Here is a 24,304-nt window from a genome sequence, read left to right on the forward strand (position 1 = left end):
CAGGAGATCCCATTGGATAGCTTTCTCTTGGAACAATTGCAGCTTTTCATTAAGGTCTCTGGTAAATGAGGCAGTTTGTTCACTGGAGAGATTACCAATAGAGGTACTATTTGCACACAGAGTAGTAGAGGATTTCCCACTCTCATGGCATCTAGATGTTGTGCTCAGAAACAGGGTAAAAAAGCCCATCAACCTCTGTGTTCTTTGCTATGTTATCCCCTTCTTCTGTGTTTGTGTGCAAAGAATTGAACTACTTGCAAATGGGTGAAAAGGACAACTTTTGTGAGATGTAATTTGGCTTTGTGCTCTCACTTGCACTAGTGGTCAGGGTAAATCTGTCACGATGCATTTGCTCTCTGCCCTCAGAGGCAGGAAAATATGTCAGAGAAGCATCCATCCTGACTGTGCTATGTCATAGGAGATTTGATCTCCTCTCTTCAAGAAGCCTTGGAAGCAACTAAGTAGAGTACTCTTAAATTGTGATTGCTGGTTTTATTCAGCATGTTAATTTGCTGGGGGAAAATTGAGGAATCAAAAAGCAAAATACTAGTACAAACATCTTGAGAGAATAGGCAGTATCCAATTTTTCACTGAAAAGTAGTTAAGAACAGTCTCTCATGTTTAGGCATAACAATAAGTAAAATGTTACAGAAAAAAAGTCCACCATTAGGGTGCAGCAAAGGAATTCCTACTGCTCTTCTGTGCATCTTTAATGCTCTTTGAGCAAAATGTGTATGTATAGGCAGCATAAAATATGGACCTCTTTTCAAAAAGCATGTTTTCCGTTGCTTTCTATAATGTGCCCCTTGTTTTTAATAAAGTTTTAGATATCAGAGCAACTACAAGCAATTACTAATCAGTACAGGGAATGAAAGGGTAATGCTGCAGTGAATATCCAAGGTTGTTACATTTACAAGTCACCAAATGCATGTAGCAAGCATGTAGTAGGAAACAGGTGCCTCTTAGGTAAGGGTTAGGGAGTGTGTGTGCAAGTTCTTTAGACAGGTACAGTGGCAAAGTGAAAACTGCTGTCTTAGACTAGCCACATGATAGATGGTACATTGCCTGGGCTCCAGAGATTGTTTCTTCTACCAACTTTCTGGATTAGTTTACTCCCACTTCATCCTGATCTATCAGATGAGTAACATGTTCTGCCAGAGTCCTGAGCTCAGTAAGGGAGTGTTAGTGCTACTACAACACAAACTATGAACAGCGTAAGTCCAGGCTTACTGTGTGCAAGGGTGTTGTACATTACCTATACACCAAAGGTTTAAATAACATTTTGAATATCGGTTGTTTTCAAATGAGCATTCACAGGAATCTAGTCTGGGTTAGTCCTCTACACTATTCCAAATATGCAAGGAAAGACACTGGTGGTCAGCAAAGACTTCTGCATTTACTGCAAGTTATATCATTACTCTTGAAAGGGACAAGAACAATCCTTCCACTTCAATGGTGCAAACAGTTTTTCTTTCTCATGCTCTGTACAGCAACTATAAGCTGATCACAGATTATCTACTTTGGAAGAAATTCTCCAAAAGCATTACATAGTCTGGTGCTGAAGGTGCAGTGTTGGCAGTGAAGAGTTTTACTTATCTCAGACAATTTTTTCTTCAAGTCCCTTTCCTTCAGTTCCTGTGGCACAGTCAAACAAATGCTTTTCTTCTGCAAGAAAACAGTAGGATTCCTTGACAATACATGTTTGTGAGTTTCTACCTGGGACTAAGAGGAGGATCTGAACTCCCAAGTCAATGCCCTCTCACAGGAGTGACAACAAGCCTCCGCTGAACACCATTAAACCAGCAGATGGCAGAACTTTAATCTTTGTTTTGCTGCTGAAAACGAAGTTCAATAAATGTAACTGCAATTTTCTGAAGACTCATTTAAAGAAAGACAGTTAAGTAAACCAGTGCTAAGATCAGAAGCAAATTATAACATATTTATTAAAATATGCCAACCACAGAATTTCCTTTGGAGTATACACAATCATCTAATTAAAGAGGAAGATGCAGTAGGCCCTCACTTAGTTCAATAACCAGAATCTATTATGGTATTTCTGAGACGTCATCTGGGAGCTCTCAAAATCTCTATTTTCAGACTTTTACTTCTACAATTTGAACAGCTTAAAACAGTCACGACTAACAATGAAATCTCACCACTAACTCCTTCATGAGCCACCAAATATATTTTCCTGTAATCAGGACAAGCTGTAAGCCATAACCTGCAAGCTACTATCTCCCTATCTCTTCAGTTCATTCACAGATGGCTTCCCAGAGTCAGGAACACTTTTACTGAGTGTTGAACTCATTTGAATATATAAATTCATATGTTTTGTAAAACATAGTATGTTAAATGATATACCCTTAGGTGCTGCTTACAGGAACACAAGACTCCAGAGCAAAGCTCAACAAGCTTTTTCATTATACTACAGAGAGCCAGGAAAAGCAGGACACATGCAGACACTTCTTTTTGCTGACAGCTCCAAAGCTGGGTCCTCTAGGCTGCCAGCTCAAGTTTATTGCCTCCCTGTCTGACCTATCCTGGCCCAGCTTGAGACTGATTGCAGCAATCCTGTGATTGCAGCAATTCTGTGATTGCAGCAATCCTGTGATTGCTGTAGCCTCAGTGGTCAGCTGAGCCTGCATGGAAGATTGCTACAACACTGAAGTCTACTGCTGTATGTTAAGGCTTTATTGACTGTAACAAGCCTAAAACAATCTCTTGGCAATTCAAAGCATTTTAAACTTGACAGGATTGGAAAGAGTGAAATATGTTGAGACACAACAGTGAAGTCAGCAATTGAACAGGTATGATGTGCTCCCTGGACTTCCAGGATGTTGGTGAATAACCTCAAAAAACACTCCAAAAGGAATTTGCTATTAGACAAAGCTTCTTGGAAATGGATTTCAGTAAGACAGAAAGGACAAAGGACACAGTTGCTCATCTGTTGTGAAATAATTTCATGAAAAACCCTAAAAGCACTCTAGAATGCACATGACTGCAACATGAAAGGCATTGTTATTCCTATTTGCATCAATTTTCACTGCAAGAACAGAAAATAATTTTCTTTAATCCTGATTTAGCACAATGCATGATTGTCCAAGAAAACTGTTGGACATTCTTGCAATCTGATCCTAAACCCAAGAACTGATTTCAGTAAACATCTTCCTACAAACAATAGATCTAATATAGTTCTCACCTCCTGGCAGCCTTGGGAGAAAGGCAAACCCTCACTTTTTTAATCATGTGCTAAATAAGACACATTATTGTAAACTGAGCCCCAGTGAGAAGAATAGTAAAATGCTGGAAACACCAGCAATAACATTCAGACAGCATTGCCATAAACCCTTGAATGAACAGCTTGTCTTCCAATCCCATGATAGCCTCTGTGTCTTTGCAAAGAATCAGCAGCAGCTGAAGCAGTTCTGTCTCTCTTTCTGGGACACAGAATCTTCCCTTCCCTACTGTCAACCTCAGGGGCCTTCCCTCCCTGCAGAACAGAAAGTACAAACCTTGCAGACACTCACTGGGAAAAGTCAGAGCTGATGCATGGATTTCCCATTTCTGTTGCTGACCTGCTATTTTCACTAGTGTTTGCTTTTAGTCCAAGAGATTTTCGGTCAATCAGATCTTGCAGCAATTGCTTTGGTATCTAGGTATGGAGGATTTTATTCATGATTCAAAACTTAGTGATATACATGGGCCTTGGAAGTTTCTTCTGTTAGAAACAGCAACAACAACAACCAAATTAAAATTTTAAAATTTTCTTTTTAAAGGAGGCGACCCAGAGAAGCATTATAAGACTAAATCCCACAAAGAGGAACATATTTGAAATGCCTTTATTACTATTAATTATATACAAAAATAAAAACGTCTATCAAATAATGAAACATCTAAAGCTCTAAGAGGTTTTAGAAATTCTCTGACTTTTCAGACCATCAGAGTAATCTACTGTTTTGTGGTGTCATGTAGAAACATGGGCTTCCACCTTCAAGAGCCAAAAGCAAAACTACAAACATAACTGTGTTCTGCCAAACTCAGTCTTAGGAACCTCTCTGGCCAAAGGTTTGAAAACAATATTATGAATGAATGTCCAGTTCCATGTTAACCATCTGGTAAAGCAAATCATATGTTCTAAAACTCAATAGAATTCTAAAAGAAGAACTTAGTGCAAGTGAATTCTTCCAGGTGGTATTTATGCTGAACAGAAAGCAGGTCAACCTGGAAGCAATTTTGAGCAATAACTCAAAAGTACTATATGTTGCAGATTACAGGCTATTTAGAGGTATCAGGTCAGAGAATAGGAGGTTTAACTACAGATAGTCCCTAGAAGTCTCAACTGTTCCAGTGAAATCAATACCAGGTATGTCAAAGCCAGGATTTCCATATTAAGTTTAAAAAAAAATCCTACTCAATGTATCTTCTTTGCTAGATCTTGGTGTTCTTCCCATTGATTTCTTCTGGTCTGACGGTTCCAGCTGGATAGTGTATGTAGGCAGGAGGATCTGTCAGCACAGGTCAGTGTGGAGGAATCCAGCCCACAAATATCCAGGTGAGACATAATGGGCATTTTCTATGTTTCATTCTTCTTTACAAGTTGAGCTAAGCACTTGCATTTTCACTTACCTGAGACTTGCTCCTCTGCAGCAAAGCCAGCAGGTAATTCAGTTTGCTCTTAGCCTAAGCTTTCTTCAGGTAAAACCAAAACATTATGGACCTTTTTTTACTCCAACTGTCAGTGGTTAGCATGTCTCCTAGCCAGTGACCTCCAAGACCTCACCAAGACTTACAGAATATTTACATTCCTTACATGCAACTCTTCTCTACTATGTATACAATTATTTTCCTGGAATTAGATAGATACTTTTTAGTTTTCTTAATTGTTAAGCAAAGTTTCCTGTGTGACTATCCAGGAATCACTCTGGCAGGCACACTCCATGTGACCACGTGAGCTGGAACGCAGGTCACTTCACAATGGTGGCTCCAGTGAGCTGAGAGGTGCCCTGTTTGACTCCCTACACACCACACTCGCACCCAGTCAGACCAGATTTCCTTACTGGCTGGACGCCAGGCTTCCCATGACAGAGTCTCAGACTCCTGGATTCTTACAATGGTTTAATCATGGTGCAGTGACAAAATAACAGCTCATGCTGGTATCTCTGAGGAGGGACCCTGAGCAAAGCAAACCCTGGGCTTTTATACCTTCACAATCTAAGTGTGTGAAAGCCTGGGGTCTTCTAGCTGAACCATTGGCTCCTGCTCAGTGTCACTCAGTGTCTGCTCACCTAGCTGGGCCACATTGTTGGGTCAATGCCAGTTCCTAGCCTCTTATTTCTGGCTCCTGCTATCCAGAGCTCAACGTGCTGTCCCACTGCAGCTATACCCTAACTAGTTGCACTGAATGTATTCTTTAACATTATTCAGGCCCAAACCATATACTGTTCTACTGGGAACATGCTGGACACTGATAAAGTCTCCATGGCACTCAGCTATGGGGGTGATGTAAATTATGTCCTCTAGGATGTTCTCTACTCCGATTTTGTTCTTTAATATTGACGTCATGATATTGATCTTGACCAGCTTGTAAGTAACAGCCTGTTTCTGCCAACAGCCAGGACAATCAGCTCTCTTCCTGCCAAGAGAAACAACAGGACGTCCCACTCCTATTGCAGTACCTCGAGGATGAGGATGCAGTCCTGTGTGTCAGGTGGTGTCCTGAGCGACACCTGTTTCCAGGTTTCACTGACAGCACCTCTGGACTCCGGAGTCTGGGCAAGCGCTCGGGCTGTGAGCACATGGTGCACTTACGGTCGGCACAAGGCACATTACTGCCCACACCCTGCTGCCCATGTCACAGTGCCCGTCTTTCCGATAACTCTCACCGCAGCAGATCTGGCCTTGACCTCGGTACCACCCTCCTGCCCACCCTTCCACACTCACAGCGCTCCCTCTCCTCCTCCTCCATCCAGGGAAAGTGGTTGACCGAGGAAAGCAGCGGCTCTCTTCGGGGCCAGGGCTGCGGGAGGGAGGGGTGAGCCCACCAGCCCCGCGCCCCCTCCGCCGGGCTGGTCATCCGCTCGCTCGTCCTCCCGCTCGTCCTTCCTCCCTCCCTCCCGCTCGGGCGGCTGGCGGCCATCCCGCCGCCGCTCCGGCCTTGGGGCGCGGGGCGGAGCCCGCCGCCACCGCCCCTTCCCTGTGCCTGCGCCCGGCGGCCCCTGACGGCGAGCAGCGGTGGCAGCGGCGGCGGTTTGTGCTCCTCGCTCCCCGGTGAGTGTGGGCCCCGCCGCCTCGCTTCTCTCCCCCCCGGCGCCGGCGGCTCGGGTGCCTGGGAGCCGCTTCTCCGGCCGCGGCGTGCCCGTTCTCGGCGGCCGCGGGGAAAGGTTGTGGGGCGCCCCTCGGGGTAGAGCCGGGACGGGAGCGGGCCCGGGCGGAGGGCGGGCACCGGCGGCTAGCAGGGCCCGTTGGCAGGACGGGGGATCCTGCCGGCTCTCGGCCCCGGCTCCCGCGGTGGGGGCTGGAAAGAGTCGTTGGATGCTGCGGAGGGAAGGCGGCTCTGGCGGAGCAGCCTCTGCGAGCCACCATCTCGTAGCGGCGGCGGGCTGTGCCGCCCCCGCCGCGGCTCCGGGCCCCGGCTGGCGAAATCTCCAGCGCCCGGCTTGGGGCCGGCTCACAGGGAGTACAGGGGGCGGCTTTTGCAGAGCGGTGAAAGAGGAATAGATTCAGCTCGAGAATAGCGGGCGTGGAGGAGAATTTGTGCTGCCCTGTCCTCATGTAGGTGAAGCTTTAACATTGATTTTCCTCCTGGAACTGCTCGAGCCTTGTCTATTGGTATTTCAGTAGTATCTAAATAGTGGAGGATAGTGTGAAGTATACCTATTAAGCACGCAGCAACTCCTCTGTGTTGGAAAAGACCTCAGTAGATCTGCAACATAGGTAGGACAAGGAAAGGATGAAAGAAAATAATTGGAAGGTGATGGCTATAAGTGTTGGGTTTTAATATTTTTGGGTGACAAAATAATCTGTTTCATGTTCATGGCACAGACAGCAGGTGCAGGTGTTCTGTAAGAGTCCTGGAGGTCATAGCACAGATGCAGGTATTTGCCTTCTAATTTAACTTGACTTAGGACTGTAGCAGTGGAGATGCCCGGTTTCAATAACTGGATCAGGTATATTTGGATCAGACCCTGTTCATGTTCAGTATGTTTCCACATCTCATAATATCACCACAGTTCCCATTTATTTTTTAACTGGAGGTTGTACTTTGATATTTAGTTTCCACCTCTAAAGCTAGTAAAGGTGGGGGGAGGGCGATAAAGGGCAGGACGGAGAGAGCTGAACTTTAGTATTTTTTAATATCAGCAGGAAACTTGGTCTAAAACAGAGGATTCTCTCTCCAAACAATTGGAATTGAACTAATATCTCTGAGCACTCAGTGCTGTTGCTATTGTTCAGACTGGCTTTATCAATCCGCAAAACCGAAGTAAAGGAAGACCACCCTAGTGAAATATTAACACTGGAATGTTTATTTTAGTAATGCTTTGCTTAAAAGCAATTGTGCTTCATCAGAATGTCCTAATAAACTTCTGGGGATTGTTACTTAGTGCTTCAAAGAAAGTAAGACAAGTGTAATGGGCATAGAGTAGGAAGTGCAGCTGAGTCTTGTGCCTTCCAGGATCTGTGGTGTGTGTGAAGATTTATTAGGAAAATTATCAATACTTTACTCTTCTCAGACTTTATAAGATAGAGGAGATTCCCAGAGAAGCTTTCCATATAAAAAGAAGTCTGATCACTTAGCAATGCTTTACAGAGAACATCATGCAGACTGTTGCTGAATTGAAAAGACCACAGGGCTTTCAAACTGCAGGTTTTTGTCATATCATATTTGTAATTTAGCACCTTTTTTTCTCTCTGGTTGTCTTTGGCCACTCCAACTTTGATACTAATTGTTTTTATAGTAATAGTGGAAGAGCCAAAACAATAAATGCAGAAAAATAAAGAAGAAATAGCATTTGCATAGTAAGAAATGGAACAAATCTCTTTTGCCAGTGTTTTCCAGCATAGACTCTCACTGTAGCATTGTGAGAGTAAGAGCTGGAAATTTGCTCCCTCCTTGGAGTAACAATCTACTTAAGCTAAATGGAAAGATGTTAATTGAAGAGTGGTCCCTTTGTGTTGTGAAATATAGAGAAGGTAGAGAGGTGTCTTAATTGTATGAAAATGAGATAATTTTTTTCGGGGTTTTTGCATTCGTTGCTGCCTTAGGGATTGATTAATTCAGAAGATTTCCTCTAGGTTTTTGGCACTTCCTTGAAAGAATTGGGACATCCCACAGCTGTAGGGTCAGGACTTCAGATGCTTGTGAAAGCGGGTATTAATTTTGGTTGCTGGGGTTTTTTTTTTTGTCTACCCTTTCTGGTGAAAACTGTTATAAAAAAGGTGACTTGAAATGTTTAGTGGAACTTAATTTGCCTCCCCAGAAAGCTTGGCCAGAAAACTCTGCTAACAGCTAGTTTGAGTTCATGAAATTGTATCAGGCACACTTGTTCTCCTTCCAGACTGAAGCTGTGGGTATTTGAAAGCTGGATTCATCTGCACAAATAGTTGAATAGCTGCTGAGATTACCGGTAGAAGTTTTTGGTGTGAAAAAATTATCTTTATTTTCAGACAACAAATTCAGGATTTGTCTGGAAATCTTGTGTGTGAAAGTTAGGACCCCACAGTGTCAGATTATTTCACAACAGAAGTAATCCTCTCATCAGTTCTTCATCCTGAAAGGATCCTTCCACCTACACATCTTCAGAGGCTCTGAAACAGTTCAGATTTCAAGTTGCAGAAGAAGAGTTTTCAAGGTCTTGAGAGAGCAGTTTATAGAGCTCATATAATGGTAATGCCATGAGTACAGGGCTGATTCACAATACTCTCATTTTGTTTGTCTTTCCCATGTACCTCTCCTGCATTTCTTCACCCTTCATAGAAGTCTTTTGAAACTTACAGACCAATGCCTTTTGACATTGAACCAAAATTCTATACCAAATCTTTGTACACATGCTCTGTATTCCACATTTCTTGCAGCACTTCCATGTTGATTTTGTGTTTTTTGTAACTAACACTGAAAGCTAGTTCTTTGTTAAAACTGGTCCAAGCTGCATATTTGTTAATGAACAGTCTAAGAGTACTAGCATAGGGTAAAAAAGCAGCAAGTTTGTATAGAAGTAGAAAGTAGGTTAAAGTTCAGAGCTGCTCTCCCAGGAGGTAGGAAAGAAATTTCAACACCTTATTTTTCAGTGTTTGGTAGTCTCCAAATAAGCTTCCTTTTATTCTTGGGTGTAAGGCTGCTCATTTTCCTGTAGCAAAAAATAAAAATTAGTCTCTACTTTTATCTGGGCCACTCAGTGGTGAGTGTGCTGAGAAAGCATTCCCTTAACACTTACACCTGCTTAATTATGATCTGGATTTTGTTAAGACTAGATTGCATTTCAGAGGCTGTCTGAGAGCACATGAGAGACACTACATATGTGTGCTCACCTGGGTTACCAAAGGCTGGTGAGATCTATACAAGAGAAGTGTTTTGACTGTCCCTCTAAGCTATGTTGAGGTGAGAGAGGAGGTAGCATTTGGCTTTCTGGAGGGATGATGTGAAGGAGTTTAATATCTACATTTTGGAACTGGGCACCTAAACTTCCAGTTCACTTGGAGTCAGAGTTACTTTAAGACCTCAGTGTTTGATTTCACAAACTCGATCTCTGACCTAAACTTTCAGTTCCAATGTGTGTGATACAGCATTGCTAACAAAGTGCAATGGTCAGAATACTCATGACAGCCTATGAAATACACAGATTATGGGAATATGCAATTAGCAACCTGTTTGGTGTGTTGGAAGTTTAGCACTTTATGGATCTGAATAAGTAAGTATTTTAGCATTGCTGTCAAAAGTTTCAGGCAGCAGGAGAAAGCAGGAACATCTGCAATCCAAAGCTCTGTTTGTTTTAGTACAGTGTTTCTCTTGAGCATTAAAGTTGAAAGGGGTTCTCTGAAACTTTGCCTAGAGGTTGTTTAAGAAACCCTCCTTTTTCTAGTACTGCATTTTTTCCAGTGTGGAATACTGATGTAGTTTATACTGGCAGAATAGTTGCTCAGTCATCAAATTGTTAGTGGACTTCTCTTTAAGGATCTATGTGTAATGATGGACCTTTCTGTGTAACAAAGAAACACAAAGATTCTTTCTGGAGTCTCTTTGAACACTGAAATCTCCTCAGTGTCTGTTAGCAGCAATGGAACAGCATTTATTTGTTACATAGTGGCCTTATCTGCACAGGTAGAGTGTTAAATAATAAGAGCTTCTCTAAATCAAAAGAAGAAACGTGTATTTATTGCAAGAGTAATTGCACTCATCTGTTCTTTGTACATCCAAGAGTAATTATAGCGTTTTATATTTTTATAAAACAAGACTCTGCTTGTTCTACTTCTAGTGTTGAAGTCTATCCAAATGCTAGGGGCATGTGTGGGCTTGAGGGTTTTTTTGCTTATGGTTTGTTTGGTTGGGTTTTTGCCATTTTTTTGGTGGGTAGGTGGGGTTTTTTGTTATTGTGTTGTCATGTGTCTGGTCATCTCTATCTGTCTGTTGATTTACCCAGTGTAACAAAAACATTTTTCTTAGGCAATTTGAATATTTAAACTATATTTAAAAAAATCCTGCCACGTGGATGTATTTATTAGGACTTTTTTCCTAAACTGACTTGAATTATGGATGGATTTACTTAGTGAAGTTTTCTTCTTTAAACACCAGACTGATACTGAAGAGAGGTTGTCTTTCCATATAAAAAATGCAGGCTTTTGTCAACATGCTTAACATGGGTATTCTCCTTCCTTGGTTATTGGATAATTGCACCATGCACAGAACATGGTGCAATTCCAATATGATGGAAATTCCTATATGCTGGACCTCCTCAGAGATCTTTCTTCACGGCTATGCCATCTATAACTTAGGTGAACTGGAATTAGTCATCAACTTTTTTAATGTGGGCTCCTTGTTGAGTAGAATGTGAAACCATGAGAAGAGCTATGAGAAGTTTTAAAGGCCCAGGGGAAATGAGGAATAGCCCTTAATTAAATAAGTGCTGTTCAGTTATATGTAACTGCTAGTAATGTCATGAAGTGCATGCTCAATGTTGTGATGCAGAATTTAAAACTCAGTATCCTGCTGCTCTGCTGCAGCTCCACTTAGATTTTTTAAGTTGTTTGCTTTTGCTATTTGGAGGTGCTTGTTGCAAACTTGGCAGCTAAGTACAGATACATACAGTGGCACTCATTTGAATGGACAAAACCAAGGGAAATAACTTGTGGGCACGGGAGTGATAATTGCATCAAAAGGTGGTAAGATCAGATCCAGCATGGATGAAAAATGTTGCATTTTTCAAGCAAGGCCATGGATATTGCCTATATCCTGCCTTATCACCAGGAAAGGACTTTTACCATGGTGGTCCTGCCAGCTCACCTCTTTTTTTCCCCAGTTTTCAGTTGGAAGTTTCATCACAGAAACATCATATTTTGTCATGTTTCTTCAAGTACCAGCAAGTCTGAGCTTTCCCCTTTTTCTTGATGACTGATAAAATTGCATCTTTGCTTTGCCTGAGTGTAATCTTTTTAGCATTTCTAGAGTCTGGTAAAATGTTGAAATTAAATCGCTTCTTTGCTGATGTGCTTCCCAGTGATGGCCAGGAATTTACCCACATTTCAGGAAAAAGAGCATTTAATACTTGAAATCTGTTTTAGTTAAGATACCTGGTGTTTAGTTTTATGTAGTGATGTCTAAAATTAACCTCTTATCATTGATAACATAGGCACCCTTTCATAATTGGAAAGACAGCAACTAAGAAACCAAAGATGGAATAGAAAAAAACAATTGTTGAAACATGTTTCTCCAAGTGAGATTAAATATATGTCTGTGCTAAAATGCTGAATAACCATGGCTGTTCTGTTGCTACTTTATGCCCTGAAGCTTAGACAGAAGTTTTCTCATCCAGAGCCTTTTTTCCCTTCTGCAGATCAAACAATCTGTGTCTTTGGTTTATTGTCAGGTACTTCTGTAATAAAAGTGGTTATTACTAATCATGAGTCTTCTGTAAACATTTGTGTTGTGTACTACAGAAAGAGCATGGTTTTTACTGTCAGCATGTATGTAGGAAACCACTCTGTGTGCTACAGTTTTTTCCTTTTCTGCGTGGTGAGAGATGAGTGGGATGCTCTGATATCACTAAAACCCCCAAAATAATACATATTGTTGATAGTATGGATCTGTTTACAGTCAATGAGTATACATGATGCTGTGTTTTTTATAAAGAATCTCTTTTTTTTCACATGTGAGATTGCTGCTTTTAATCTGACTAGCTGTTCTCAGTTTCACCTTCAACTCTAAAGAGAGTAGAAAAAGATGTCTAGAACAGTTTTCAGATTTTCTCAGATATAGCAAGAGACTAAATACATTTTTTCCTTCTCTGTGATCTTCATGAGATAATTTATGCAAGTGTAAAGATATATTATTATATTTTTTCAATTCCATTAATATCAGTAAAATTTATTTGTTGTCTTTGTTCCAAGTTACAAAACTGCTTTTAAAAGGGATCTGAAGTAGAGTCAAGGAGTCACTGTCAATCAAGAATGTGGTTTAAACTGAACCAAGTCCTTTTCCAATCAATGTTGTTGAGATGTGACCAGTATTGTGTTTATGTTAGATACTCAGAAAGGTGCAACAGCTGAAGATTTGAAAGCACACATAAAACATACCTTGAAATATCCTGTGATTTTTTTTTTAAATAAGAGATTTTAAGTTTCTTACTTAAAACCTTTTTATGGAAATCCCCATGAGACTTTAATGTACTTTGAATGTATCTGATGTAGTTGATTAACAAATAAGAGAAGACAAGGGAAGAGGATGGACAGACACCTTTTTCCTTCTGTCCCCTTGGACTTGTGCACATTTCTTATGTCATGATCATCAAGGGGTGGGTCCTTCAGGACACCACAGAGATAACCACAGGCAGTACAGCCAGCAGGCATCTTTGCAATGATCTTTTGGTGCTAGTGAACATCTGAGGTCTCTGTGGTAAAAGCTGAGTTTGCTGGCACACTCAATACAGATGAAGTGAGGAGTGTTATACTAAGATTTTGTTTGTTCAAAAAGACTTCTTAGAGTATCACAGTGTAAAACTTGTGTTTCCAGAGAAATTTGAACTGTGTCATATATAGGGATGCAAACAGCAAGAAACAGCTGTTGTGGCCAAGGGTTCATTCTCTGCCCTAAAAGGCAAGATGTTGCATTTGCAAAACACTACTTCCTTTTTTTATATTTGGAAAGTTATGGCCTTATCCAGATAAATTTGTCCCTCCTGGTATTCATGGTTACAGTCTTTCTGTACTTCTGCTTCTCTGAGGGAGAGGGAAAAAACAGAAATCAGACTTTCTGTGGTGAGCTAATCGGCAGTCTGGGTGAATTGAGGTGCCTTCTAACAAGAGATTGAGTGTGGTGGCACAGTAATAAGCTGCTGCATTGATGTAACAAGGTGAGTAGGAAACAATATTGGTAGGGAGTTCAGATTCATAGATGATCAGCATTAGTGTGGACCAGATTGTGGGTGTTCTCAGATTTTTAATAGTAGGCACTAAGGAAGGGCTAAAATCGAAATGTTGTTTGTCTGGTACACTTCTTACAAGTCATGCAACCCTTTAAGGAGGTTCCAGTATCTTGAGATTACCTCCATTGGTCAGAGCATGGTGCTAATAATGCCAGGGTTGTGGAATAGAACATCATATCGGCCATTTACTTGGACTTTGTGATCCTTGTGTGCCTGCCAACTCATAATATTCTATGAGTCTGTGTCAGTAATGAGATGCTCCTTTTTTAGTGCTATTCTGCATTTTCACTTTTGAATAATCCTTTTTTTTTTTTAAATGTAATCTCCACACGAACAGTTTTAAGGTTGTTGGGCAGAAGATCAAGTGCTTGTTTTGGTATTTCTGAGCAGGTATCAATGTGGTCACACGTTGGCCATGGTCAGTGTGTGTGACCCTGTGTGCTGCACCAGTTCCAGGCAGACAGATGTCTGCTCACCCATGTTTGCATATTTCTATTTCAGTGCCTGCAAAACACGAATAAATATTCCTTGCTGTAATCACAAATTAACCTGTATCAAGTTAATAAAAAAATTACCCTGTATCTATTGCTAATCTGTATCAAATTATTAAAAAGTTAACCTGTATCTATTGCTAATCTGTATAAAGTTAATAAAAAAGTTAACCTGTATCTATTGCAAGGATGACTTCAAAAGTTTTGGTATATTCAGCGTGCAGAGTATCGCCCCCAGATTTCTTTTTGACAAATCACTAGTTTAGAGTTCTGTGCTGGGGCAAGTTGGTTTATAATTTACTGTGTGGAAATAGTAGTTGGTATGACTGAGCTTCCCTGTCTTGTGAAATTTACTACAGTAATACTGCTAGTTGGTATTTTTTCTAGAGATTTTACCTCTTTTCAGGTATTTCTGAATGGCTTCCAGGTTTGTAACAGTGTTGTTCATGTCAGTGTGATGAGGCAGATGAGAAGAATTTGTGATTAGGGCTTGGTTAGCTAACAGTTTGGCTTATTTGTGTAAATCACTGATGAGAGGATATTTGTAGTGAAGTATCTCATACTGTGAGCTGTTCAGGGAAGAGGGTGATGTCTGATAAGTAATGTTAACATGTAGATAATGTGTCATACCATCTTGAATTTCTACTGTGATTTGCCAAGACATGGACTTGGATGGAAAATGTTCAAACTGCAGTTTATACTTGGATAAGAATATGTGAACTGAGTACAGTGGACTCATGGTCATATCAAATTAATGATCTGCTTTATCTGTCAGTGGATATCCGAATATTTTCTATCTATGGCTACTCTTAAACTTTCCCATGAGAAATTGATATGAATAAAATAAAGTTCTCAAAGTGGAATGCAAAAAAGTAAATCTTAACAGGAGGGTAGCTGGCAAGAAGAGGAAGGAAGAAATTCATTTTGATCATGCTCAGTTGTAGAAGCACAGAGTTTGCTTAGAGGAATAGCTAGTAGCTCATGCTGATTAAAGATCATGACACCTAAAACTTTAGGGACTTGTGTACAGGGTGAGTATTTGCAAAGCTGGGAAAAGGAGTTTCAGAAATAACTTGTCAATGGAAATGTGAGAGATGATACATTTGAGGTGTTGTGTGTGTTTGCAGTCTGTTCATTTGCCGACCTTCCAGCTTCCCTGGGCATTCAACTTTTTATCTAGAAACATCCATTATTTTCTTTGAAAGAATTCTGTAAATATTTCTTTCTCTACATTATCTTGCTGCTTTACACCCTGGACTTTCTTTTGTTACCATTTCCGCTATTTCTCTTAGGTTGTCTTCTAAGAAAAAACCTGAATTTTGAATTTTGAAAATACTGGAATACTTTAAAAATCCCCCATAAATGTGTTCCACATATTAGTATTTCCTGAACATTGCATGAAACTAGCAGGTGAGATAAATAAATTAATTCTTTGGCTATGCTGTGTCTGTTTTTAACAAGTATTGGACTTTGTGCATCCTTTTGTACCAGTCTCCAAGGCCTGTCATGTGTATCTCCTACCTTGTTGTGAATTTTCTCATTTGAAAACCTGGGGCAAGAGAAGATAATGGTACTTGAATGAAGACAGGAATTGTACTCTGGGAAAACAAGGGATCTGAAAATCAGACCTTTGGTTATCTCTCTACTAAAAAAAATTTAATCATGACTGGGAATGTTGCCAGGCACTGCAAGAGAATTGTTCTCACTGTTAAATTGTTAGCTTGATCCTTGGCATGTGTTGGTTTAAGCCAACGCTTCCAGAAGAGGCTTGGGCAGAGTTCAGGTCTTCAGTGTGTCCTAGGAAGTGTTCCATTAAGTAGTTTGAGTATGGTTAACCTTTTCTGGACATTAAGAGATATTTCTGTAGTGAATTTAGGCCCCTTGCTGCTAGTTGGCCTTGCAAGGGGATTATCTTAGGGCCTTTTAATTTCTGTATGTGAACCTAAAAGTCCTAGGTCCCAGAGGAATGTGTTATCCAGTAAACCATTAAGCCACAAAACCCAGTAAATCAGTAAGCAACAACAAAAGAAGAAAATATCTCAAACTAAAATGACATTTACAATAGAGCCTATGTAAATTTTCTTTTTGTGGTGACCCTAATAAATCTTTCTGAAATTAGGAGAGTTCTTTTTGTCTCTGATAGCATTTATAATCTTAGTCTGTAATACTTTGTCTCAAATAATAGTGTTTTCTGGTTTTCTTAAATTGTTTTTAATTTTGAATGTAAATGTCTGTCAGTTAAGCTTTAGATCAATGCCACTTCTGATGGTTTTGGCTCGGATACAGTTAATTTTGTCCCTAATAGTTAGTATGGGGCTGTGCTGGGAATACATTTGATAACACAGGGATGCTTTAGTTCCTGCTGAGCAGGGCTTACACAGAGCCAAGGCCTTTGCAGCTCCTCACCCACCCCTCCAGCAAGGAGGCTGAGGGTGTGCAGGGAGCTGGGAGGGACACAGCTGGGACAGCTGACCCCAACTGACCCAAGGGATATCACACAGCATGTGGCATCATGCTCAGCATATAGAGCCATGAGGAGAAGGAAGAGGGAGATGTTCAGGGTTATGGTATTCATTTCTCCAAATCACCGTGAGACATGATGGGGCCCTGCTGTCCTAGAGATGGCTGAACTGCTGTGGAAGAAGTGGATGTATTCCTTGTTGTGCTTTGCTTGCAGGTCTAGATTTTGCTTTATCTATCAAACCACCTCTGTCTCAACCCATGAAATTTTTCATTTTGCTGCTTTGATTCTCTGCCTTTTCCTGCCAGAAAGGAGTGAAGGAGTGGCTGTGGGTGCTTAGTTGGTGCCAGGGGTTAAACCATAACACACTTTAGAAATGAGACTGTGTTGTCATGGTGGTTTGTAAGTCACAGAGGCACAAATGGCTGTCTAGAAGCAGCATAAAGAAGAGAATAATGAAGACATTAAATTTCCTTTGTGAAATTGTGTCCAGAGGAGGGCAACAAAGATGGTGAAGGTGTCAGAGCACAGGTTCTCTGAGGAGTGGCTGAGGGAGATGAGGTTGTTTAGCCTGGAGAAAAGGAGGATCAGGGGAGACCTTACCACTCTACAGTTCTCTGAAAGGAAGGTGTAGCCAGGTGGGGACAATCTGTTCTCCCAGGCAGCCAGTGACAGGATGAAACATATTCTCAAGATGTACCAGGGGAGGTTTATATTTGATATTAGGAAAAATTTATTCCTGTCATTGGAGTAGGCTGCCCAAGGAAGTGATGGATTCATCATCAGAAGGTGTGTGTGTGTGGCACTTGTGGACATGGTTTAGTGGTGGATACGGTGGTGCTCAGTTAACAGTTGGACTCGATGGTCTTAGAGGTTGTTTCCAGTTTTTAAGATTCTATGATTCTAAACCATGTGGTATATCTGTATTTTTCACAATACTGCTATCTTCTTCAGACCTTTTATCTCTGAGGACGTGTTACGAGTAGATTTGGGGTGGAAAGGGAATGACTGACAGTACCTTTTTCTCTGGTACAGGCCTTTGTGTGTGGGATAGATACATTGTAGGCTGTGGGACATGTACTTGGTATGAAGGACAAATGTAATGAAAATGCCCTTGATTTTTCTTTTGTTTTAGGGACACTAACTAGGGCCTTCAACAACCATGAGCAACCCTTTCGTACAGATTGTGGAGCCACTGGACCCAAAACAGCCTCTGAAGAAATTCTTTAATCTGAGCAAATTGGAAGATGTGAGATATGGTACGTTGACAACATAAGAGAAGCGTTTTGTTAATACTGATAAATAGAACCTGAACAGACTTGGCCACCTTGGATGATACTTGGTCTCTGGCAAGAACTATGAATTCAAAAGGAGAATGTTGGGAACAAAATTTTAGCAAAATGTAATTATTGAAATTTAGAATGACAGAAATATTGGCAAGATCGCAGTAGTATTTCCTCAGCATACTGTGCACACGGCAGTCTTGTTTTTGCTGAGTGGTTGAGGAGAGCTAGGCAAAACTAAGAGCACAAGGCTAAAGGCTGGAAAGGATCTAACACTGATATGTATGACTGAACTAATCAGAAAGATTTTTCAGTTTTGAAAACAGTAGTGGGTAGAGAATCCTTTCTGAGGAGGCTTTTTCCTTAGTTCCTCTGACATTTCCCAAATCTTTCAGTGGTACTGCTAAAAATCTTAGTGTCTGTGCCATTGACTGTGACTTAGAAACTTGAGTATCTATACTTTAGAGTTATCTATGGTGGGTGCTTGGTGTTTCAAAAGGAGACAGGTGATTAAGGAGAATTCAGGGAACAAGAGGAGGAGCATTTTCTCTGAATGTCAGTAACACATATCCATTACAGGCTCCATATGTGACCAGTCAGCTAATGTCAGTCTTAGTGGGCGAAAAGCAGAGAAGAGTCTTAAAGAATAGACAAATACACATTGTAAATTCAGTGTTACCAGTTGATCCATTCCAGGATTCCAAGAGTGATAAACTCCAGATTATTTAAAGGACAAAGGATGCAATTCTCACTATTCAGCATAAAAAGCGAATAGCTTAGCAGGGAAGGGCAGGAGAAGATTCTAAAAAACCTCCAAACAACAACAGTAACAATAACACCCCAAACTCCCAAATAAACAAAATCCCCCAGAACAAAACTCCCAGCAACAACCAACTCAAATTGTTCTGAATTACTGTGTCCTGAATAATAGATGTTGGTTGTTTTTTTTTTTTACAATAGCACTAATGAGGTCTCACTGAGATTAAGTGACTTTTATGCCTTGAGGCCAGCCCTCTGTAGAAAGTTGGAACAAACTTCTCAAAAGATTTTAAAATGTGAATATTTTGAGAGGCAATCAAACAAGTATTATTAAAGTGGACTGGAGGAGGAAGGACTGAGATGTGTTTGGGTTTTTTCTTCACACCCATTCCTTGTAGTAGAGCTGTCAGGACTGCTCCAATAGTATTTTGTGCCATCATCTTTAAATATTTCTGATTTGAAGTAAAAGAAGATTGATGCACAGTCTGACTTTCATTCAGTTTCATCTTCCATCTCTTGAGATAAAGGGACTGCATAAACCACTAAAGCTGTGCTTTCCAACATGGCAGGTAGAAAACTATGCTTTTCCCAGTACATTTATATGTCTGTATTCAGTGACAAGAGTGAGAGCAAACTGCAGAAAAACAAGGTGAGCACAGCATGTTTTCAAGGTTGCTGTGCTATGGAGGATGGAAAAGTCCCTCAGCAAAGATGTCTACTGTGTCACAGGAACTGAGATAATAAACCTGCTGAGAGCATCAAGTGGAACAGGTCAGTTAGTACTGGCCTCCTGGCCAAGCTGGAGGTGGGAAGAGGAGTTTGGATAATCAGAATAAAGCCTTGTGAGAAAATGAGGACCTGTCTGCCCCTGGCATAGAACTTTGCACTTGCTGACAAATGCCCTAAGCTAAAAACTGAGTTTGTTTCTTGCCTCTTACCCATGCAGCTCACCTGCCATTTTCCATTCGAATCCTCCTGGAAGCAGCGATCCGTAACTGTGATGAGTTCCTAGTGAAGAAAGAAGATGTTGAGAATATTCTCAACTGGAAAGTGATGCAACACAAGAATGTTGAAGTACCATTTAAGCCTGCAAGAGTTATTCTGCAAGACTTCACGTGAGTCTGATGGTCTCCAAAGCAAGGAAGAGGGTCTTTTGAGAGTGCAACAATGCTCAGCTTGGGGTGGAGGGGTGAGCTGAGGGAAAGAATAGCAGTGAGATATTTGGAAAACCCTTTTTCAGCTTTCCTGGATGTCATGCTACAGACAGCACTTGGAGAGGCAAACACTCAGAATAACAGCATTGAAAAAAACTTTTCTGAGATCAAGAAGTAAATATCTTCACAAAACTTCAAAACAGGGAAAGAAAATTATATTGATAAATTGCATGCAATTGAGGAAGTTTAGTGTTTAGAAGTTATTCTTTGAAGGGGTGGTATTGTCTATTCTCTCTCTCTCTCTCTCTCTCTCACACACACACATTTTTTGTTTGTTTTTTGTTCATTTGGTTTTGTTTCCCAGGGGTTCTTGCTTTCAGTTTTCTATCTATTTCAGTTCTCATTTATAACCCACATAATTTCTTCCTCTTCTAAATCTGTGTTATTATAAATATATTTTTAAGGACTTATCTGCTGCTGAAAAAATGAGCAAATTATTTTTCCCAGAAATGCAAATTGAGATTCCTACCTAATGGACTCTAAAAAATGAGCCTTGTTATTGCAGTGGGTCCTCAGATGTCAGTAATAATCATATAATAGTCCCTGTTCAATGTGGAAAGTCAATTTTCAGGTGGAACAATAGCATTTAATTGTTCTAATACAGCATTTGACTTCCAAGTCTACTCACTGTTCTTTGTATCTTTGTCCTCTGTCTTTATAAAATATTTTAGTACATCCATGGTAAGCCCAGTGCAGCTACATTGCCGGTTCATTTTCTTCCTCAACGGTAGAGTGTCTTAGCTGTCATAATCTCTGTTACATATTTTCACAGAGGTTTTCAAAGTGCTAGAGACCCAGTACAGCTCAACTTAAAGACATTAGAAAAAATTGGCAAAACTTCAAATTAAAGAAGTGCTTATTTCCTAGCTATTTTTCATCCACTAGCTGTTGTTAATGTTTTGAAAAACTGGAGCAGAGAGGAAGCTGAACTTTCAAGCAAACGTTGTTCCTTCTCTTACTACTCTTCTTTCTTGCTCCTTACTCCTGTTGAGTTTTAAAAATGTGCCTATAAGTCTGCAGAGCAACTGCATTCCTGGAAAATGAGCTCTTGGACAGGCCTCTGAGGACCTTTTTGAAAAAGGCAGCTTTGGCAACTTTCCAAAAGCCATGCAACAATTACATTCAGGTTGTCCTGGTTTAGAATTATCTAACTTCCTAGTCAGGATTATTCTGTATTTATCTTTAGTTGTTCTAAGACTGTAGAAGGATATTGTGTCTGTTCCATATTAATTGTAATTATAATAACATTCATAAGTTGACAAAATAATTCTTCTTCTGTTTTCCTCCTACCCCTCCCCACAAATTCCCATAGGTAAAATAACACAGAATTTCCTATTTTTCTTACAAAAAGCTTATCCTGGAATGTCAAACTGCTGAACAATATCAGTTAATTGTGTCCAGTTTAGATAATGTGGATCCTCTTTCCTGTTTATTTTTTGGTAATTATTCAGGATTTTCAAGGTAAAATTCAGTAGGAACCAAAAAGCCTTTTAGTGCTGTTGTTGCATGGTTTCTGATATTAAAAAAAATTGTAATAACTTCCTTATGGTCAGAGTTAAAAACATAAACCCTTACTGCTTTGGGAAGCTCTTACAGAAATGTAGTTTTTTCAGTGGGTTGCTCATTGATGCCAGATCCTTATGAGCACATCAGAGAACTCTTTGTTTTAGCACCCAGCAAAATCAGATAGGTAAGTAAGAGGGTTTTCCAAGTTGGTTGAGGATATTATGGTAGAATATACCTCAGCAGAAAACTGAAGATGTGTGGGCAGAGAAGCATCAGAAGCTGTGTTAAAAGAAATATTGAAAAGTGTATGATCTCTTAGACAAGTCAAGTGTTGAAATTCCAGAAGTTCTGGTTGCTACTCGTTATTTGCTTGCATTGAAAAATGGAGTACAGTTTGCTTTGTATGTGACAGTAGCTGTCTGTTCTGTATCTCAGTATCTCAGGACTGGTTTTTTTGTTGTTGTTTTTTTTTGGTTTTTTTGTGTTTTTGTTTGTTTGTTTGTTTGTTTGTTTTTGGGGGGTTTTTTGTTTTTTTTTTTTTTTTTTTGTTTTTTTTTTTTTTTTTTTGTTTTTTTTTTTTTTTTTTTTGGTTTTGGTTTTAGTTTTTTTTTCTCTTTTCCAAATTGTTTCACCATGCCTATTTTGTTTCTGTTGTAGTGGGGTGCCTGCTGTGGTTGACTTTGCTGCAATGCGTGATGCTGTGAAGAAACTTGGTGGGGACCCTGAAAAAATAAATCCTATCTGTCCTGCTGATCTCGTGATAGATCACTCCATCCAGGTGGATTTTAACAGGCAGTAAGAATAAAAAAATCACTCTTCTTAATGGTAATAAGTCAACTGAATCCAGTTACTGGTCATCAAGGTAGTTCTACTGGTTAGCATTTGTACTACAATATACATATGTTAGCATACAATGCTAACATACTGGTAGCATTTGTACTACAACATTCCAGATACTAGGAAATTTTAAAGTTAGACTGTTGTATCAGCTGTGGTGAGTTGGGGGGAGAATTTTCTCTATCTGTGGTGTATCTATCAGCAGCAAAAGCCTGTACTAAACTGTTGATAGAAACAGATTCATTCCAGGCCTGTGTTTATTGTATTTCTCTTTAATAATGCTGCATTATTATTAATCGCTCAGAAATGGAATTTTTTCCCTAGTACACTTTTTTGACCCAATAGGGGTTTTTAAGAAAGGAAATGTTCTCATTCATCCTTTCTTCCTCATTTTTCTAAGGATAGAGGTGATCTACACTAGGCTCAGTTCTGAGGAACTGCTTTCTGCTTCAGTGCCTCCAAGCAGAAGGGCATGAGGCACTGCTTACTATGGCCCCTATGAGTTCTAGAAAGGCTATTAAGTCCTCAGCATGATGAGGACAAAGATACCAAGACGTATTAAGATTCACTAGACCTACAGTGAAATAAAAGACCTCTGTATACAGGTCGTTCTGCCCTCCAAGGTACACAAATATGGGCCTACTGAACTAATTTTCCAAACAGATCCTGCAATCACATGTTTTATGGTGGTTTCCTTCCGTCTTGAAGTTTTTTGGCATGCAGTTACAAATAATTATTTTTTGTCACAGCCTTATTTTATTTCTGTTAACCTCATAAAATAGAGAAAATAGAGATTTTTCTCTCATATAGAGAACATTGGTCAGATTTATGCTTCAGTTCTTTCAAACTCTGCAGACCCAAGTTAGGCAGCTGATTGAAGTGAAGAATTTGTTGACACTGTTTTGAAACACAGAGTCTTCAGACAGCACTCTATCATAGTGACCACAAATGTGGAAGTTGCAGGACAGTTGTGTTCCAGTTTCCTTTACTGCCTTGCTGATTCCTTCTGATTTTGTTGTTGGAAAAGTCACATTTCATTAACATTCAGTGTTGCTTTTCTCAGGCTACGGTATTTAAGCCTGCCAAATGCAGATTAGTATTCACATTTGAAGCAGAGTTCAGGTATTATCTCTTAAGATTTCCTAAATCCTTTTCATTGGCTGCCTGTAGTGATATTAAAATGGTGCAATGGATCAGCGTTCACATTAGCTAATAAATCTTCTTTTCTTTCAATCTTTGACTAGATATAAAATTCACATGGTAATTTTGGTTCTGACAGCTGATAATTTTCATTTGCAGGCCAGACAGCTTGCAAAAAAATCAGGAGCTGGAATTTGAAAGGAACAAAGAAAGATTTGAATTCTTAAAGGTACCGACAAAAATAATCTTATTTGCATGGAGAAAAGTTCAGTGAATGAAAGTTCTTCCAGTGCTTATGTTGAAAATATTTTACTTTAATTCCTTTTGTTTCAGTGGGGCTCTCAAGCTTTTAAAAACTTAAGGATTATTCCACCGGGCTCTGGGATCATCCACCAAGTGAACCTGGAGTACTTGGCAAGAGTGGTGATGGATCAGGATGGCTACTACTATCCAGACAGCGTGGTTGGCACTGACTCACACACCACCATGATAGATGGCTTGGGGGTGCTTGGCTGGGGTATGTACAGCAGTGTATTGTGAGCAGTCTCTTGGCTCAGGGAGCTGTGGTTTGGGCTCTCATGAGTTGATCCTGGTTGGCAGATCACCCCCACCCAATCACTTCCTCCCTCCTCCTGCTAGCACAATGGGGAAGAGGACTATTAGTCCAAATGCAAGATAAAAGTAATGGCTAGGGACAAACACAGTTTAAGTGAAGAGGTGTGAGTGCAGGGAAAGGAAACGAAAGAAGTGATGTAAAGGCAGTCAGTCACCAAAGCCCAGCCAGTCCCTGGGCAGTGGCTACTTTGGAAAGCCCACCTCCCCAATTGGTGATGAGCCTGATGTTTTATGGCATGGAATGTCTCATTGTTCAGCTCTCTTCAGCTGTCCTGGCTGTACCTCTCACAGTGTTTTTCCCACCCCAGGTTACTTGCTGAGGGGCAGGGTGAGAAACAAAAAGCATTGATATTGTGTAAGGACTGCC

General features: G+C 40.3%; 1 protein-coding gene across 1 annotated transcript in view; it reads left to right on the forward strand.

Annotated features, from left to right (window-relative positions):
• Positions 1–6,057: 6,057 nt before the first annotated feature.
• ACO1 (aconitase 1) overlaps positions 6,058–24,304 on the forward strand; it is a 36,865-nt gene continuing 18,618 nt past the window's right edge. The window contains exons 1-6 of the mRNA XM_071424573.1: positions 6,058–6,267; positions 17,719–17,842; positions 19,572–19,740; positions 22,003–22,140; positions 23,482–23,551; positions 23,656–23,839. Of these exons, the coding sequence (XP_071280674.1) occupies positions 17,746–17,842; positions 19,572–19,740; positions 22,003–22,140; positions 23,482–23,551; positions 23,656–23,839 (658 nt within the window). The 5' untranslated portion in view covers positions 6,058–6,267; positions 17,719–17,745. The remainder of the gene's footprint in view (positions 6,268–17,718; positions 17,843–19,571; positions 19,741–22,002; positions 22,141–23,481; positions 23,552–23,655; positions 23,840–24,304) is intronic.

Source organism: Agelaius tricolor, unplaced genomic scaffold (assembly GCF_023055355.1).
Source record: "Agelaius tricolor isolate 1412-34295 unplaced genomic scaffold, bAgeTri1.0.p SCAF_4, whole genome shotgun sequence".
NCBI lineage: Eukaryota > Metazoa > Chordata > Aves > Passeriformes > Icteridae > Agelaius > Agelaius tricolor.